This window comes from Orcinus orca, chromosome 8, assembly GCF_937001465.1.
Source record: "Orcinus orca chromosome 8, mOrcOrc1.1, whole genome shotgun sequence".
Taxonomy (NCBI): Eukaryota; Metazoa; Chordata; class Mammalia; order Artiodactyla; family Delphinidae; genus Orcinus; species Orcinus orca.
Genome location: NC_064566.1, coordinates 63,163,154 through 63,181,556, shown reverse-complemented (window position 1 = coordinate 63,181,556; position 18,403 = coordinate 63,163,154). Strand labels below are relative to the sequence as shown.

Genomic DNA, 18,403 nt, shown 5'->3' with positions numbered 1-18,403 from the left:
CCCAAATGAAATGAACACCAGCGCAGCCTCACATCCTCGGTGGAGTAAGGAAAGATACGACTAAAGGCCTCAGGGTCCCCACCGGACGGAGCTCCGTGAGGGCAGGGCCGTACCTGGTGCTGAGCAGAAGCTCGGGCACAAGATTGGAACTGTCTCCCAGGCAGTCCTGCTGTTTCACACTCCTGGGAATCACCAACCCCACGTGGCCGACCGCAGGGTTAGGCCTCTGAAGCCCCAGCACTGGCAGGGTAAAGAGCTCCCCAGGGCTGCCAGGGTCTCCTCCGTGCGCCGCCCGCCCCGGCCCCGGCCCTACTCCCAGCTCAGACCGGTGGGAAGCCTCGGCCTCCCCAGGCTGGTTCTCGGTGAGCAGGGCTGCCCGTGCACTGACTCATCGCTGGAAGCCTCTTCAGGAGTTTTGGAAAAGGCAGAGGCTCAGGTGACTTTTGTTGTTTCAGCTGGGATCACAGAAGCATCCCGGCTCTTAGCGGAGGAGAGAGAGACCTGGAAGGGGAACAGTGCTAGGAATGGCCATGCTGGAGGACTGGCCAGCTGTGTCCTTCCCAAGAAGCCAGATCCGGGATACTGCTGGCCTGGTGAGCACAGGCCCCCGGCCTCCACGGCTAGCTGCCCGCAGTGTGGCTGGGGACAGCAAAGCCCAGCTGGCCTGTCAGCTTCAGAGCATCCTCCCACCCCAGCAGGCCTCCCTGGACCTGCACTGCCCTCGAGTCCGGCCACGTTCCCGAGAGCAGACGGCCAGTCAGGGTGCCTGTGTGGTATGTCAGGCCGTGGTCGCCCCTCATACTTCCAAGTGTTCATCTGTGAGCCAGAGTTCTTAACAGTCAGATGTTGGACTGACACAAGCCTAGGTCTGAATCCCCACTTTTCTGCTTTGGGGCTTTGGCCAAGTGGCTTAAATCCTCCTAGTCTTCTTTTCCTGATCTGTAAAATGGACATGATAGTATTCACAGCCATGAGGGAGGCTCAGCCAGTGCTGCCAGAAAGATCAGGATGCCTTTCTAGGCCAGCGTTGATCCTGGCTGGATGGGCACTGTGCTAACTCATCGTTCAGCGTTTTCATCCTCACCCTTGCGTTGGGCACCAGGCCGTTGTAAGGGCTGCAGTGATGTGGCGCGGGTACAGGCATGGAACCGTACTCAGTTCTGGTACCGGGTACTGATACCTCTGGTGCACAGGAGGCTCCCAACACATGTACCGGGGGGAAGGAGCAAGTGTTGAGACCCAAAACAGAGAGGCTGTGGTGGAGGTGAGAAGAGGCACCAGTGTGAGCGCAGGCCTGGGAAAGCCTGAGAAGGGAGGCAGGGGCCCACCTCACCTCTTTCCTCTTTCCACATCCAGCCTATTCTTCCAGCCCATTGAATTAGTTCTGTGAGTTTCCTGCCGATTCTGATTCTGAATGTGCTGGTCCCTCTGCCTAGAACTCTCTTCTGCTCTCGGCTAATTTCTCTTTGTCCTTAAGGACTCAAACCTCACCTCCCCCAGGATACCGTACCCAGGGCCAAACCTGTTCCGCAGGCCCCAGGATGACCCCACCCTTCCCCAGGGCCTGGGAGTGACACTGGGCAGTGGTCACCCGCTTTGCAGAATATTTCAAAGTACCCCGGGGCTCAGATGCCACGATAGGAAGGGGGCAGATGGGGAGGAATGGCCCAGCTCTGAAGTCTGTCCAGCTGGTTTGTCCTGTTTACAAGACACCAGGGGTTACTTCCAGCTGTCAGCGGTCTGCTGCTCCTTTCCTACCACACACACTAAGCAGCAGTTCCTGGCCCTTCCCGTGTCTCTCCCACAGTGAAACCTCCCCCGGCCGCTTCAACCTCATCTCTCCCCAGTCCCCAGAACCTTCCTTTTCGCTAAGTCCTGTGTTCTGAGGCTGTTCTTCCCGTACAGGGCTTTCCCAGCCCTGAGATTCTCGTGGGTCTCTTTGCACGTCTAATCCTGGCTGCTCTGAGACCTCCCCCTTAGCCTGTTGCATCAGTTAAATCCCCAAAGAAGCCAAGAAGATGGTAATTATTCCCTCCGGCGGCAGAATAGTCTAACCCTCCCTCCTTCATGGGCCGGGAACTGCCTTCTTGAGAGTCCAAGGGCTCCAGAACATTCCTTCAGGACACAGAAACAGGGTTGAAGTCATCTAGAAGGCCTTTGCTTGGTTTCCAATAAGGGGAACTTGAATTTTCTGAACAGTTATCCTGCTAACCCCTGTGCTCAAGACTGTTGTATTCATCTTCGTAAATCTAAGGCTTCGTATACCCGTATACCCAGTGGAGCCCCAGAACAGGCTCTCAGTACACGCTCATGAACAAATGAGAAGCCACCGGCTGCTGTGGGAAGGTAATTCTGCGGATCCTGAAAGTGGGCCAACCTAATCCTAGAGGATGCCCAATCCCCCCTGGCCCCAGGCCTCCAAAGCCACCTTGGCCAGACCCTGGCGAGCCTAACTCCCTGTGTCCTTCTTGCTGCCTAAGACAGCAGCCTTGTCTCACCTGAGAAGCAGCTAGTTCTTTCCTTTTTCTCTGATAATGTGTGGTTTCGAATGGAAACTTCTTTAACTTTGTCAAATGTGACTATTAAAAGCAGAATAGAAACTACATTTTCAGTCCTTTTGTGCTATTTCCTGAACCTACCACCTCCAGTACTCAGTTTGCAGGAAATGCAATTATGGAAAGCTCCCTCTGAAAAGGAAAATTTGTTTTTCTTTCATCGTGAATGAGGAACAAACAGTCATGCTTTCAGCTGCCCTCAGCATTCACGGGCACGGGTTCTAACACATCCTTAGACCCCTGGGCTTCTCCAGGTGGCTACCTCCAGAAACCTCTGCAGCTTCCTTCCTCTCTATTTTTAAATCCCTAATCCATTACCCAAGACCCTCCTCCTCAAAATGAAAGTTGATGATGGAGATAGCGTTCTTTGCCAAACTTTATAAAATAGGATTTAAGAACTGCTGTTCTTCCTCTTGAGTTCTGGGCTGTGAATACGGCAACTTGTCACTTCGGAGGATGGCCTCAGAGAAAGATCCCAGAATGGAGAATGAGAAGTAGCCAGCAAGGTAGCCAGTGAGCGTGGGGTTCCAGAGGCCACATGCATAGTTTCCCAAAGGAAGGAATGAACACCAGTATCAAATGCTGATGAAAGGTCAAGGAAGAGGAGGGCTGAGGACTGACCACTGAACTTGGCAAGATGGAGGTGCTGGTGAGGTTGACAAGAGGTGGGGCAGTCGCCTGATGGGACTGGGTTTCAGGGAGACCAAGAAGAAGGGAAATAGAGGTAATGAGTATATTCAGCTCTTTAGGAGAATTTGGCTATAGAGGGAAGTAAGAAATAGGGTGGGAATGACATAGGGTCAAGAGGAGGCTTTTTAAGGATGGGAACTTGATGACATATTTGTATGGTGATGGCAGTGATCCACTAGAGTGGGAGCAGTTGAGGATGCAGGAAAAAAAAGGGAGAGAATTACAAAACAAATTTCTTGAGTAGGTAAACATGGTGGGATCCAGCACACAGCCAGAGGTGGCTTTAGCTAAGAGCAGGGACCATTCATCCACGTAACAGGAGAAACGGCAAAGTATATGGAAGTATATGGACCGGAGGCAGAGGTTTTATAGAGTTGGTGGTGAGAGGACTCACTTCTCTCCTGGTCGTTTCTACTTTCTTTGAACTTCACTTTCCACTTCTGAAAAGGGAAAAAATGGGAGCTCAGTAGTACCTATTTCCTAGAGTTGCTGTAAAGATTAAATGAGCAAATAAATGCAGGCAAGCGCATACACAGCACGGAGCCCAGGTCACGGGGAGAGCAATCAATAAGCAGCAGTTGTTGTATCCTTTTGAAATTTTCAACTCTTTTCTACCAGATTTCCCAATGCTTTGTGTTTTCCACCCCTTCCAGAGTCACAACTGAACAATTACATCCACCACCTAAGTTCACTTCCCTCCACCTCCACTACCACCTGCCCCTCAGGTCTCCCCCAGGGAAACCCCATAAGGCCACTCCTGCTGCCTTCAACTCCAGAGTCAGGAAAGGCTGTCTGAGCTGCATAGACCAGGAAGGGGTGGAAGCAGCAACCCAGGCTTACCTGCTTTACTTCTAACTTGGTGACTAACAGGCGGAAGCCACTGCCTCTCTCTGGCCTCAGTTTCCTCATCTGTACAGTTGTTGGATGTCACGCTCTCCATCCAGCACTGAATTTCTGCAGGTAAGCTGTTATTCAGCCTGTAGGTTCTAACCACAAAAGATACTTGACATCCAAGAAGGAACAGACCCATCAAGAATGCAGTGTCTTTGGGAGGTTCTCTGATGAAATATCTTTGGCGCCACCTAGTGTCATATGCTTTGTACAGCTCCTTTCAGGAGGCAGAAGGCTGTCGTGAAATATAATAGAATCAGATGCGGGGAAAAGGTGCTCTCTGTCCAATGGAAAACTGGAAACAGAAAACGGAAAGTTCACTCCTGCTCCTACCCTGCAACCATTAGTATTTTGTAGCTCCTTTCGGATTTTGTGTGTATATTTTGTTACAATTAGAATCATAGTATGTAGACTGTTGAATGTTCTCTTCCTTCCAACTAACTCAGTGAAGCATGATTCAGGGGTTAAGAGCACATGCCCTAGAGCCCGATTCCCTGAGTTCAAAGCCTCACTCTGTTGTGTGATCTTGGACAACTCAGCAAACTGCTCCGTACCTCATTTTCCCAATCTGTAAAATGGGGATGATGATAGGATTAAATAAATGTCTTTACATTAAGACATATAAAGCACTTAGAACAATATGTGATGTTAGTTACTAACTTTATAGCATTTTTTGTGTTGCTACACCATCTTCATAAGGAATATTTTTAATAGCTTCAGTATCCTACTGAGTGCCTACACTAGCTAATTTACTTAACCATTGCTCTTTTGTTAGGTGTTTGTTATTTCCAGCCATTCTACATTATAAATAACACTGTCATAAATATCTTACCACATACCTTTTGGATTTTTTCGTACATAGATTCCCAGAAATAGAAGCATGAGGTCAAGGGGCAAAAACATTTTATGCCTTTGGTCTATATTGGGAAATAGTTTTCCAAAAAGGGTTGTAGCTCTTTAAAATGGAATGTGTGCTGAACTTTGCCCTTTTCATTGCTCCCTCACCAGCCATAGATAACATCAGTTTCTTTGATTTGCACAATTGTAATGACCATAAACAGTCACACTTTAATTTCCTTTTCTTTGACCATCATAGAGGCTTAGCGTTGCCAGTTGCGATTACTTTATTGTGACTCTGTGAGGGTCCACACCAGTCGTTTTAACAGAGAAAACTCGACATAAAGAATTGTGAATTCTGCATTAAAGAACTGAAAAGCCAGAAAGAAACGCTAAGGATCTGCTACCACCCCTGAGGCTGGGGGAACACAGGGAAGACAGGTGACAGCTGGCTAGCGTTCATGCCTCTGAGGGGCACGCGCCACGAGGCTAGTTCTGTAAATGACGGACAAAGAGCAAACTGGATTCAACTGCTGCTTGTGGAACAAACTGCTGCTGTAAGATTGAAAAACCAAGGCTCTGGAGTTGCCAGATTTAGCAAAAACAAAATGCAGATGATCAGCTAAATTTGAATTTCAGACAAATAACAGTTTTTAGAATATTTATGCTAATATTGCATGGAACACACACTAGAAAATTATTTCTTGTTTACCTAAAATTCAAGTTTAACTGAATGTCCTACATTTTACCCAGCAATCTTACACAAAGTAGGAATGATGCTGGAAAAACTGTTCTTTCCCTGCCCATCTAGTCTTTCAGTCGCCCTCTGGCGGCCCCTATTGGCAGAGCCCACCATAGGGCCAATTGGTAAAGCTGAAAAGTGGTTTGCAGACAAAGGAGAAACGATTATCCAGTAATCGGCAGAGTCCACCCTTCTAGCTGGTCAGCATCGATACATACCGTCCTGCACATTGGTACTTCCAGACAACAACAACAAACTCTAACAAAATGCCTAATAAAATGCAACTATCTTTCCAACAAATGAAGACATTCTCCCCTTCTCCCTGAAATGGGGAGAGGCAAAGTGTCTACAGTTATTTGCCAACTAAAGAATGTCACTCATCATCTGGTTCCACAAGAATGAAGTCACTAGCCACTGCAGTCACCGACCTTCAACACACCCTGAAAGGAGTTCAAGGCAGAGATCAGGCATGAGGCACTCTGTGCTCTGGGAAAAACTGGCAGAACAGGCCTTCAGATACTTAGATATTTTCAGAAGATTTTATGAGCCCAGTTTCTTACATCTTCTCATATCTAGGAAAACACTAAAATCGTTAACGGAGACATCCACTCCTCGTGACGAGCAACAACCTTATTGTGACCAGCAGCAACCTTCTGCTGAAATGTGTGCTTGATTTCACGTACGCCCTTCACCAAAATCACATACACACTGACACCCACACCCGTCTTCAGAGCTATCTGAGGGGCTGTCTCCTGGGCTATAGTTCTCATTGTGCCCCCAATAAAACTTAACTCACAGCTGTCGCACTGTGCATTTTTTGGACATATTTATCTCTGGAAGATAGTCACACCACCCATCTCTGGGCAGGACAAACTACTCTTAAATCTCAGTCACAGTCACATTTGAAAACTCTGTTTTCTAAAGGCTAAATTGTAGAATTAACCTCCAATAAAACTTCTATAAAATAATAAGAGGAAGGAGAAGGGAGAAGAAATTAGCTAATACGAACCATCATCCGTAATCACATGATGATCAAGGAAGAAAATTTGCATGGCTGCTACATTCCTCATTTCTGTAACCAGTCATGAAGCCATAGTTGATGTTTATGAATTTCTTCCTCGGTCTCCCATTCCGTGTTTTCTTGTCATCAGACAAGACCTTAGCTTGCCAGAGTTCCTTAATAGGATGACCCAAACCTTCATTCCTGAAGGACCTGCATCCTCAGCAGCCCTGCCTCTCTTTAGTTGCAACAGTGTTTATTAATATTTACTCTTGAGCACAGGAGTACTAAGACACACCCCAGAGGATCCCCTAGGCGCAGATACAGTCTTCCCTGTCCCTAGTTTCCCCTTGGTTCTCAGGATGAATAACCACAGCCAGTAAAGTAACCCTCTTCTTTGCCCACTGGTTTTGTGGCAAATGGCCAGGTGGCAGTCTCAACTTCCAAGTCAATAGAACCATGTTGGGAATCCTAATGGAAGCATTTGTCTCTTTGGAACCAAGACCTCCAATCCAGAGAGCACAGAATTGAAGAGACAGGAAGCAAAAACCCTGCAAGTGATTCATTAGGTGAAATGGTGAGAGGAGCCATTCTCACGTCAACATTTTGATTTCCAGACCCAAGTATTCTGGCTGTGGAGAAAGAGCACGAGGTATTGTTTGCTAAGTCAAATCACGTATTACATCCTGTAAGATAGACCCTCACCATCTCCTCAACTGAGTCTTAAAGTCTTCAGGAGCCCATCCTACTAATCTATTAGGTCATCTGCTCCTGGGTGGTAGAGTACGTGTTAAGACCACTGAGTTCCGTGGGTGTGAGCCTATTGCTGCACTTCTATTAAAATGAAATGAATTCCTTGATTAGAAGCCTGGAATATATCAGGTTGGTGACTAGGCATTTCAGACGTGCCCAGATGATGGCACTGGCAGAACATTATAGACAGGGAAAGTCAAGCCATATCCAGAAGCTATGTTTATTCCAGTGAGGACACATCTCTTCCCTGTCTCTAATGGAAGGAGTCCAGTGTAATCATCCTCCTGCCGGGTAGATAGTCCTCCCAGAGGACGGTGCCGTAGCAGGAGCTCCACATTGGTCTCTGCCATCGACAGCTCAGTCATTCAGCAGTAGTAGTAGCAGGCAGCCTCCGTGAGGAAGTCCATGCATAGCCTCCATCCCTGCCACCATGGCTACTCTCTATGGAAACTGAGCAAACCCTAGATGGCATGGGAAAGATGCTGACTGACATGCACAAGCCGTGCCATTTTGTCCACCTGATTATTGAGAAACTATTCTCATTCTGCCCTTTGGTGAGCTTTCACATGGGGCACAAATACCTTCACACCCTGTACCTATTCAGAGAAGTCCATTCGCAAACCCTTCCCTAGACTTCCTCATCACCAGTCTTACTGTTTGGTTCTTTCTAAGTCCCTGACCATCTAGCTAAACCATTAACAACTGCCCACGAATCAATGTAGGTCTAGCCATCTCTTGGACCAAAGTGGACAACATAATTTACAACGGGAGGTCATGTCCATTGGGAAGATTTACTTCACTATTTCCCTTTAGGGTGACCTTTTATTAGGGCTGTGAAACTGCAACCGTACGCTTCTAGTTGATGCCAGCATACTGTCAAGAACAATCTGTAAACCAACAATCTGTAAACCTTGGTCAGCTGGTCATAGGAATTCCTAGTGAGGCCTTAGGTGTGGATTGAGGGAGAGGAAGAGTAGTTGTCAAACTAGTCTGAGCCACCTGCTCGTGCAGCTTACCTGTACCTTCAGATGTATTCAAGCCATTCGATGCTGGTTATGCTACTGGGCATAACCTTATGACTTGCTGGATAAGACAAGCAGCTCAGGTCACATGGTCATGTAATGTTTCATGGATAGTTTGTGGCCTCATTTTTAATATGTTTTTATCCACTTACCCCTTAAACAAATCATTCTGAGGCTCACCCTTCTTTTTGGCTTCCCTTGTATTTGTCCTTGTTGTTTCATTTATGAATGATGGTGGTAGCAGCACCCGACTCTCTGATCCTCTCTCCCAGGGTAACAATCCAGGAGCTATTTCTCAAACTAACAGTTATCTGCAAAAGAGTGAATGGAGAGTATCACGCAAAAGAGAGTTGCTCGACAACCTGCGTGCCTACAGGGCTGGCCTCTGTAAGGGCGAGGGAAAGTCGCTTGTTCCATCACAGGTTCTAGATGTGGGGAACTCTGCCAAGGGTCTAGCGGGTGGGACCCGGTGGCCAGAGGGTGATCTCCGTCCACTCTGTTGCAGGCACAGCCTCCGTCGCCGTGGCAGGGATCCTGGCTGCTCTGCGAATCACCAAGAACAAGCTCTCCAATCACGTGTTTGTTTTCCAAGGTGCTGGTGAAGTAAGTGCCCTCGGGGGCTCTCTGCTGTTGTTCCAGTAGGAGAGTAAGAATGGGTGGAGGGGCTTCCCTGGTGGTGCAGTGATTGAGAGTCCGCCTGCCGATGCAGGGGACACGGGTTCATGTCCCAGTCTGGGAAGATCCTACATGCCGCGGAGCGGCTGGGCCCGTGAGCCATGGCCACTGAGCCTGCGCGTCCGGAGGCTGTGCTCCGCAGTGGGAGAGGCCACAACAGTGAGAGGCCCGCGTACCACAAAAAAAAAAGAATGGGTGGAGGAGCCGCAAGGAGGAGCGGTGTTCTGGGCTTCTGAGGAAACAGCACAGATGCATTGTGATTGCAGCTGCCTGGGCCCCAACATTTGGGTGTCTCAAGGCAGGGACTTAACTGGGCCTCCTGGGAGTAGTGGGGGAAGAAACGAGGATCTTGGTGAAGCATCTGATAAAATCCTGAGCAGCTTTTGCCTTTTGTCTAAACACCCACCTCGCAGGCAGCCATGGGCATCGCCCACCTCCTTGTCATGGCCCTAGAGAAAGAAGGCGTACCCAAGGCAGAGGCCACAAGGAAGATCTGGATGGTGGACTCCAAGGGGCTCATTGTCAAGGTACTGTCGGTCTGGAGACCTGGAGGTTACCTGATATCTACAGCCATTGGAACTGGACTGGAAGAGATCTCAAGGGGTAAACTGCTCAGACAGAAGAGAGAGCAGGAGGAGGGCAGTGTCCTAATCCCCAAAGCAAAAGATTCATCCCAAAGTAGCCTTAATTGCTCTTGTCCAGAAGCTTTGAATGTGCTTGCAAATGTGTGTACGTGTGCTCTTTCCAGTGTCATCTCCCCCCACGTCCTGCCTTGTACTCGCCTCTAGCCACGTTGAATCATAATTCTCCAAAAGTAACATGCTCTCTCTCTTCTACATCTTTGCATATTTTGTTTCTCTGCCTGGAATGCCCTTCTCTTTTTTCACACGCCCACTCACAGCCCTCAACCCCATCTGTTTCCTCCCTGTCTTCTGTTACCTCCTTCAAGCAGCTTCCCTGAGCATCTGGGTCTCAGTTAGTTCCCTGTGTTTATGGTCATGTAGCCTTCCACCCTTCATATATTACACTTATCCCGTGATAGGGCTGTTGCCCCTTTACTTGCCTCCCTCCCCGTGAGGCTGTATGGTCTTGATGTCAAGGTCCTGCATGTGATAAGTACATAATTGATGTTTGAGGTAGGAATGAAGGAATGAATGAGAGAGACAGTCCAGCTTCTGACTGCAGTGTGGTGAGGGGCACAGTTGGATGACCTCCTCCCTCAGGACTTCACTCAGAGCTCCAAGTTTTAATCCTGAGATTTCACTAACATAGACTGTGACAGTGAGAGCCTAAAAAAAAGACAAGAGATAGGAACACGAGGCTCTCAACCAAGAATAGTGGAGAGCCCCCTCTGAAGCAACAGACCTTCCTATTGTTCCCTATAACGGCAGATTCCCACCGGAAAGAACTGGGACCTGGAGATTCCTCCTTCTGCCCCAGATCATTCCAGAGCACGGTCCAGGCACAGGTGGAGGCTGCCACACTTGCCTCTTTCCCACGTTTCAACATCACCTTTGCTCACCCTATTGAGCTCACCCCTCCTCAAAGATCTCTCAAAGCTGGTGTTTTCACTCTGGTTCTTGTGAGGCCAGCTGACCCAAAGGAGTCATCAGAAACGTTGACCAGCCTGTCACCCACTGACTCCTATTTGAAGAAATGGAAGGAATCTGGACCCCATTGGGAGCAGCCAGCCACTACAAGCCTGTCCTGGATCTCAGCTTATTATTTATGGGGAGGTTAATGGCTCTTGTCAAATACATTCAAATTAGCGCCCTGACCCTGGGTGACTCAGGCCCCCATCCCTCAACTGGACCTCTATGCTATATGTCTTGGGGCCAAGAGTCTTGGTCCAGACTCAGGCATTTCCTCGGAGCCTTTCTGTCCTGGCCCAGGAAGCCATGACCCCAGCAGCTCAAAGAAAGGCCTTACGGGTTCTCCATATGTGGTTTGGATTAAAGAAATACACACACACACACACACACACACACACACACACATTTAAAATTCTTAGATTGCATCGTAGATTTTGATCAAAAGGACAGGGCCCAAGGTTCTGACAGCTCAGACCAAAGCACAGGGCTCTGCAGGGAATGCTCTTAGAGTACACAGATGCATCCAGGGACTGCCCAGGGGTTCTCACCACCACAGCTGTATCATGTTCTTCCTTTCCCTGCAGGGGAGGAGCCACCTGAACCATGAGAAGGAGATGTTTGCCCAGGACCACCCTGAAGTGAACTCCCTGGAGGAGGTGGTGAGGCTGGTGAAGCCCACGGCCATCATAGGTAGGAGGAGGGGCGACCCACTGCCCAGCACAGCTAATCTTCTTGACTTGCAGGTGAAGACTGAGGCTCAGCGAGGAGGCATAAGCAACCCTTGGAAACACAGCTCTTTCCCCTCATTTCCAATTCAATGCTACAAACTTTTATTGGGTTATTACTGTATAAGAACCGTAGAACTAAGGTGCCAAGCTGGGCTGCGTGATGCAGAATTATACAGTAAAGTGGAAAAGCACAGGCTGGTCTCTCTAACCAGGATGACATGAGCACTCCTCCCCCAAGGGGGGGACCCTGGCATCGCTCCCTGTCCTGCGGGAGCAGTCCACTCTAAAGGACAGTGGCCAGGCATGCTTCACAGGTGCAGCTTAACTGAGCTGGGGCCTGAAGTGGACCAGTGGAATTAACAGGGGGTCTCAGCCAACTCAAGCAGGGAGACCCTTTTCTCCTGTCCTCCCTCATCCCTATGGCGGATGCCATCCTCAAGACTCCTGAGTCTTCCGTGTTGTACCTAGTTCCACCACCACCACCAGGAGAGGAATGGGGTGTAGATAAAGAGTCGGCACCCCACTACCTCCCCCTTTTCCCCATAGGTGTTGCCGCCATCGCAGGAGCCTTCACGGAGCAGATCCTGAGGGACATGGCCTCCTTCCACGAGCGCCCCATCATCTTTGCCCTGAGCAACCCCACCAGCAAGGCCGAGTGCACGGCTGAGAAGTGCTACCGGGTCACCGAGGTCAGCGGGGAGTCCTTCCTTCCCCAGGCTGAGAGGACATATTAACAGTACCCATGAGCAACCCTATGAGGGTGAAAAAAAATCCCCACTTTGCTGATAAGCAAACTGAGTTTCAGAAAGATGAAGTAACTTGCCCAAGGTCACAGAGCTAAAAAGGAGTGGAACTGGCCCTCAAACCCAGGTCCGGCTCTAAAGCCCAGGCTCTTACCAGTAGGCTTTACTGCTCAGGGTTCCCCTAACATAGAGCTCTGACCAGAGCTCGAGGCGCTTGTGGACTCTAGGCCATTTGCACACCTGGCTTGCCCTCCGGGGAGGTGACAGGTTAAAAGCTACACCTTCCCCGTTCTGTGGTTTTGTGGCTGCCAGGTAACTCAGTGGGAGCTGAGCTTTCTGGTCAGATGAACAGCTGTGCTTTCAGCACCTGCAACGTCCTCAGCACAATGCTGAGCATTTAGCAGAAGATGAGAAAGGGGTCAACTTTCGGGAGATATGACTAGGCTACCACAACCCCTGAAACCTAGCTCCAAGCTCTGTCTCTGGTTTTCTTCCTGCCCCCAGGGCCGAGGGATCTTTGCCAGTGGAAGTCCCTTTAAAGACGTGACTCTGGAAGATGGCAGGACCTTCATTCCCGGGCAGGGAAACAACGCCTACGTGTTCCCTGGAGTGGCTCTGGGAGTCATCGCAGGCGGGGTCCGACACATCCCGGACGGGCTCTTCCTCCTGACAGCAGAGGTATTGCTGTCCCCGCTGCCCCGAATACACCCCAGAGGGTCTGTGAGCTCCACTAGCTCCTACACCGGGTCCCCAGAGATTCCTTCTCTTGTTTCTTCTACCTACCCGCTCCAATCCTTCAGTGGTTCCCCAGAGTGCTTGAATGTCAAGCTTCTCTCAAGAGCGCCTGGAGGCTTGAACTCCTCTGAAAACACACACAGGCTTTTTAAGGCAGGGGCGGTGGGGGAAGGAACAGTCAGTGGGAGGGGTGCTGGCAGGAGGCGCTGGCCGTGAGGGCACATACCTTGTACTGCACCCTGCGTCCCAGCAGAACCCGTATGCATGCCAAGAACGGAGATGCCATCAAAACCACCTGAAACCGTGGGCTCACCGACCGTGACAAGCAGTAGATTTTTCCAGCCATGGGTCTTGGCCACGTTACTGGGTAACTGGTAGCAAAATAAGCCCCACTAGGGCTTCCCTGGTGGTGCAGTGGTTGAGAGTCTGCCTGCCGATGCAGGGGGCGCGGGTTCGAGCCCCGGTCCGGGAAGATCCCACATGCCACGGAGCAGCTGGGCCCGTGAGCCATGGCCGCTGTGCCTGCGCGTCTGGAGCCTGTGCTCCGCAATGGGAGAGGTCACGGCAGTGAGAGGCCCGTGTACCGCAAAAAAAAAAAAAAAAAAAAGCCCCACTAGGGCAGATTTCTGTAAGGAAGAGGATGGGTTGCATGTCAGGTTTGCCTGCTCTGAGTACCCATGTCTTGAGCACAGATGGGGGATGTGGGTGTGCACCTGCTCCAGGCATCGTATCAGAAAAGCTCCCACAAGCGTTCTTTACTGGGCATGGTGAATTGAAAACAAGGAAAGGATTTGTTAAGGATGACAGCCCACATTCATAATAATGGTTGTTAATAATAACAGTTACAGTGGCTGCCATTTAACAAACGCTTACCAAGTGCCAAGCACTTCACATGTATCTTCACTCTGCGGAACCAAGGCGTAGAAGTGTTTCTGTTGAGAAGTTAAGCTAATCAAAACTATAAACAAATATTAAACATATTTATCCCCAGTGGGCTCCAAAGGCTCTGCTGTGATTTCTAGCATGTGTCTGCATTTCCCCCTCACCACGGCACTGGTGAGAGCCCCAAACCAGCAAGCCACCAGAAGGGCTTCCACGCAGCCCTACCCAGCCCTGCTTCTGTGAGTCCCACAGGGAACTGTCTCATGCACCAAGTTCCTTCTTCCTGTGTCTGCTGAACTTTTGTCAGCCTCCCCCAAGCCTTGTGCACACCAGCTCTGGCTTCATGCTGCAGTTCTCTCTCCCTCTTGCTTGAGTATTTTGCGTTTGGTTGGAGGTGGTGGTGTCCTGTGGCCATGGGCGGAGCTGTCTGAAACCCCCATTGGATGGGAAGAGTCACTTCCTGCTTGGAGTTGACCCGAATGCAAATTCCCCTGTTGTGCAGAAACAAGGTTGCTAAAGCCTTCCTATGCAACCCCCAGAAACATCTGCAGAACCCACAGCCTCTGCTATGGGACCTTTCAGCTCCATCTTTTCATGAACCGTGTCCATGAAGTAAACAGGAACCTCTCCTCAATCTACTTCTCAGTCACTTGCTCTGAGCAGCATAAGGCCCCTCCCCTCCAGGAGCTGACAGTCTGGTCTTCAAAGGCCTGGCAGGTTATATTTCTCAACAGGGGGTTTGGTTTGGTTTGGTTTGGCTGGTTTTTGTTTTTTTATTTATTTTTGGCTGCGTCGGGTCTTAGCTGCGGCGTGTGGGCTCTGCATTGTGGTGCACAGGCTTCTGTCTAGTTGTGGCGTGCAGGTTTTCTCTCTGTAGTTGTGGCACGCGGGCTCTAGTCGAGGCACGCGAGCTCAGTAGTAGTGGCACGTGGGCTTAGTTGCCCCAGGGCATGTGGGATCTTAGTTCCCTGACCAGGAATTGAACCTGTGTCCCCTGCATTGGAAGGCAGATTCTTTACCACTGGACCACCAGGGAAGTCCCTGAAAAGGGTGTTTGTTTTTAAATTAAGATAATTTAAGTTGAAACTGATTTTCCTATGGAAAAAGTAATATAAGTTTTAGGAGATGTACATGCAGTATCGCATTTCACCTTGACAACCCTGTAAAATACAGTGATCATCCCTACGTTACAGACAAGGAAACTGAGGCACAGAGAGTTTGAGTTACGTGCCCAAGGTCACCTGGCTTGTGAGGGATGCGCCAGGATGGCCCCAGGCAATTTGACTCAGAGACACAGCAGAGCATTAGCAGTGCCCAGCATCTCAGAAGTGGCCACACATACCATAATATAACTCGTCACTGCAGGAGAGCCTTTCTAGCTGCAGATCTAGCCATGGAAATTCTGCTTCCCTCTAGTCAATTCACCTTCTACACCTCCACAAAGAGAATCCCTTAAAGCCCAGAACAGGCCATCTCTCTCCTAATTTCAGACCTTTTATGGCTCGTTGGTGCTCCCAGGAAAGGCCAAACTCCTTCACATGGTTTCCATACAAGGCACTTCATCCAAGGCCCTCCTTTCCTCTCCAGCCTTTTAGCCTCCCCCTGCCGTCAACCTATCCCGCCTTCTTTTTACATACAGTCGTTCTCTCTCTTCCCTCTAAGAATTTGCATGTGCTATTCCTTCTCCTCTCTTCAAGTAATTCACACTTTGTCCTTCAGGTCTTAGCTTCTGTCTTTTCTTCTGGGAAGGCTTTCCTGTACATGGCAGACTGGGCCCTGCCTTCCTCTGTGCCCATATGTCCCCTCTCCTCGAAATCACTATAATCGTTACTATTGTTTGTTCATCTCCACTGACACCAGTCTCCAGGAAGGAAAAGACTGTGGCTTCTCCACCATGGCTCTTCAGCACCTAGCACAGAGCCCGGCATATCGTAGAGCTCAGTGGATGTTTGAATGAACAGAAAGGACAGAGAGGAATTTAAGAACGAGGTAGCAGAGGGGGGAGCCCAGGTTCCTAATGTCTGCCAAACTCTGAGGCAAGACGAGCTCCTTTCCCTGTCCGTCCCGGGACACAGAGTTCTCAGAGAGCACTGTGGCTTTTCCCAGATTTCAATTTGACACGAGAAGATTGGGTGGGAGTACATTCCGAGCCCCGTTAAAGAGGCTGTTCTGCCAGGCTGGCTGAGCACCAGTGCCTGAGGCTGGAGGATGAGGCTGGCTGCGGAGAGCTGGCCCTTAGAGACGAGCTCTGAAGCAGGGAGGGAAGCTGTAGGAGAGGCTGTTCCTGGGCTGAAAGTGCTTTTAGGGCATTTATTCAGGTACCGCATAAGGCCCATTCGTGGTGTCACTGGAGAAGCAGCCTTTCTTTCCTCACTGGGGCCGGGGCCGGAAAGGAGAGCCCAAGGAGGCCTGAATACAGAGACACAAGATGGCCTAGGGGGACAGCCCGGATGCTCCTAAGCATGTGGGAGAGGCTGGAACCCGGGAAGCGAGGGACTCAGGGATCCCTACACAACAGGCTAGGTCAGCCGGGGCGGGGGAGACCCCAGAGTCTGCTTTGCAAGTCACAGGTTTATTCATCTTGGCCTTAGTGATTTTCCTTTAGAATTCAGACAGCTTCATGTTGTTTTAAGCCTCGGCCAGTCTCACGGGACAGAAAGGATGTGTCCTTGCTTAAGCCCAAGCATTAAGCGCCCCTGGGGCCACAAGGCGGCAGAGACAGGAGTAGAAACTGCACTTACGGGCCACGTATGAGGGGCGAGGTGAGTTTCTGGTGTACTGGGTTGGGCTTGCTCTGGGAAGGTGGAAACTCAGCTTGTTCCTCTCTGTTCTCTCTCCCCAGCAAATCGCCCAAGAGGTCTCTGAGCAGCATCTGTCACAGGGGAGACTGTACCCCCCACTCAGCACCATCCGAGACGTGTCTCTGAGAATCGCCATCAAAGTAAGGGACGTCTTACCCCCTTACTGTGGGGAGTGGGGCTCATCAGCTTCCTCTCTGTGTGACTTTAGGAGGATGAAGGGGGTGGCAGCTGCAGAGACAGGCTGAGCTCCCTGGGCTGCACTGCATGCACCCCAGAGGCTGGGTGACACACTCTTGCCTGTAGCCTGAGCCCCACCTCAACCCCACTCAGGGCAGTTCTGGGAAAGCTCCTGGATTTCCCCTCAAACACCAGGCAGAAAGGTCACCAAAGGCCCTAGTTTTGTGGACCAGAATGTGGGTGGAATTTAAAAATGAATCATAAGTGCCCATTTACACAGAAAGGTCAACTTGGAAAGAGCTCAGGCTGCGGGGTCCTAGCTCTGCCAATCAGCGGCAGAGTTACCCGAGCCCAGTCACTTCACTTCCCTGAGCCTCAGCAGTTTCCTTCTTCTACAAAGAAGCCAGTAATTCCTCTCCCCCAGAGTTTTGGAGGACATTAAAAGAGAACAGTGGAAAAGCTCTATACTCGGCACCTTTCTGGCCAGAGGAGATGCTCATGCCTCCCTTTTCTCTCAGGATGGCTGGGCCACGGGTGATCAAGTTCAGGGGATATTCTGTGTAAAAATGTCACCCACTAGACGATGCAGAGATGATGGGTTTTCAAAGAACCAGAACATGGGGCAGCAAAGACTGGCCTGACATTGATAATTGTTCATCTGGATGATGAATTCATGAGGGTTCATTATACTGTTATTTCTATTAATATACGTTTTACATTTTCTATAAGTTTGAAGAATAATTTCAGAAAACGCATTGCACAGCACGCACTCCCCATGAGCTGTCCAGTGCAGGATCCAGAGTCAGCCCTCAAGACCAATAGTGCAGCTTACAGTCCACGTCCACCCTGTCCAGTTCCTTCCTTTTGGGGATATTCAGATTCATCTTCTTCTGAAGCCGAATCTAATACCCAGAGAACAATGTCCAATTCAAGCCACGTTTAAGACAGAAAAAAATATCAGATGCTGAACACTTACACCTGCTACCTAATTTTATCCTCATACCATGCTGGAGAAAGCCCTCATGACCCCCACTTTACAGATGAGGAAACTGAGGCTCAGCAAGGATGATGTCACTGCTGAGGACCCACAGGCAGTTGGAAGCAGAGGCAGACTTTGAGGCCTCTTGACCCTGGCCCAGTGTCTATTCCATGGTGTCACAGCTTCCTTACTAGGCAGAAAACTCAAGATCCTTTCTCTCCAGTGGCTTCCTGGGCCTCAACTCATGAGAGGAACACATCTGCTGCTTCAGGGTATATTCCCCTTCCACAAGCTCCCAGGCAAGGGCCTTTAGACAGGTTCCTCCTTAGATCCAGTTCCTCAGTCAAACGTGTTTTTCCCTAGGTCCTCGACTTCGCCTACAAACACAACCTGGCCTCCTACTACCCAGAGCCCAAGGACAAGGAGGCTTTTGTAAGATCCCTGGTCTATACTCCAGACTATGACTCCTTTACGCTGGACAGCTACACTTGGCCCAAGGAAGCCATGAATGTTCAGAATGTCTGATGCAATCTCAGAGGCTGGTGTGGGGCTGAGTGAAGCCCAGAGTAACAGTGACAATATAAATGGGTTCCAAAATGGC

At 49.9% G+C, this 18,403-nt stretch overlaps 1 protein-coding gene across 8 annotated transcripts in view; it reads left to right on the top strand.

The window, feature by feature from the left end:
• ME3 (malic enzyme 3) overlaps positions 1–18,403 on the top strand; it is a 272,604-nt gene extending 254,201 nt beyond the window's left edge. For 6 of the 8 annotated variants that reach the window (XM_033431903.2, XM_033431902.2, XM_033431901.2 and 3 more), the window contains 8 exons: positions 456–593; positions 8,996–9,093; positions 9,579–9,692; positions 11,342–11,447; positions 12,032–12,174; positions 12,733–12,906; positions 16,688–16,786; positions 18,166–18,403. In XM_033431903.2, coding sequence (XP_033287794.1) covers positions 456–593; positions 8,996–9,093; positions 9,579–9,692; positions 11,342–11,447; positions 12,032–12,174; positions 12,733–12,906; positions 16,688–16,786; positions 18,166–18,327 — 1,034 coding nt within the window. In that variant the 3' untranslated portion in view covers positions 18,328–18,403. The remainder of the gene's footprint in view (positions 1–455; positions 594–8,995; positions 9,094–9,578; positions 9,693–11,341; positions 11,448–12,031; positions 12,175–12,732; positions 12,907–16,687; positions 16,787–18,165) is intronic. The other 2 variants (XM_004271868.3, XM_049713452.1) reach the window with 1 other exon arrangement.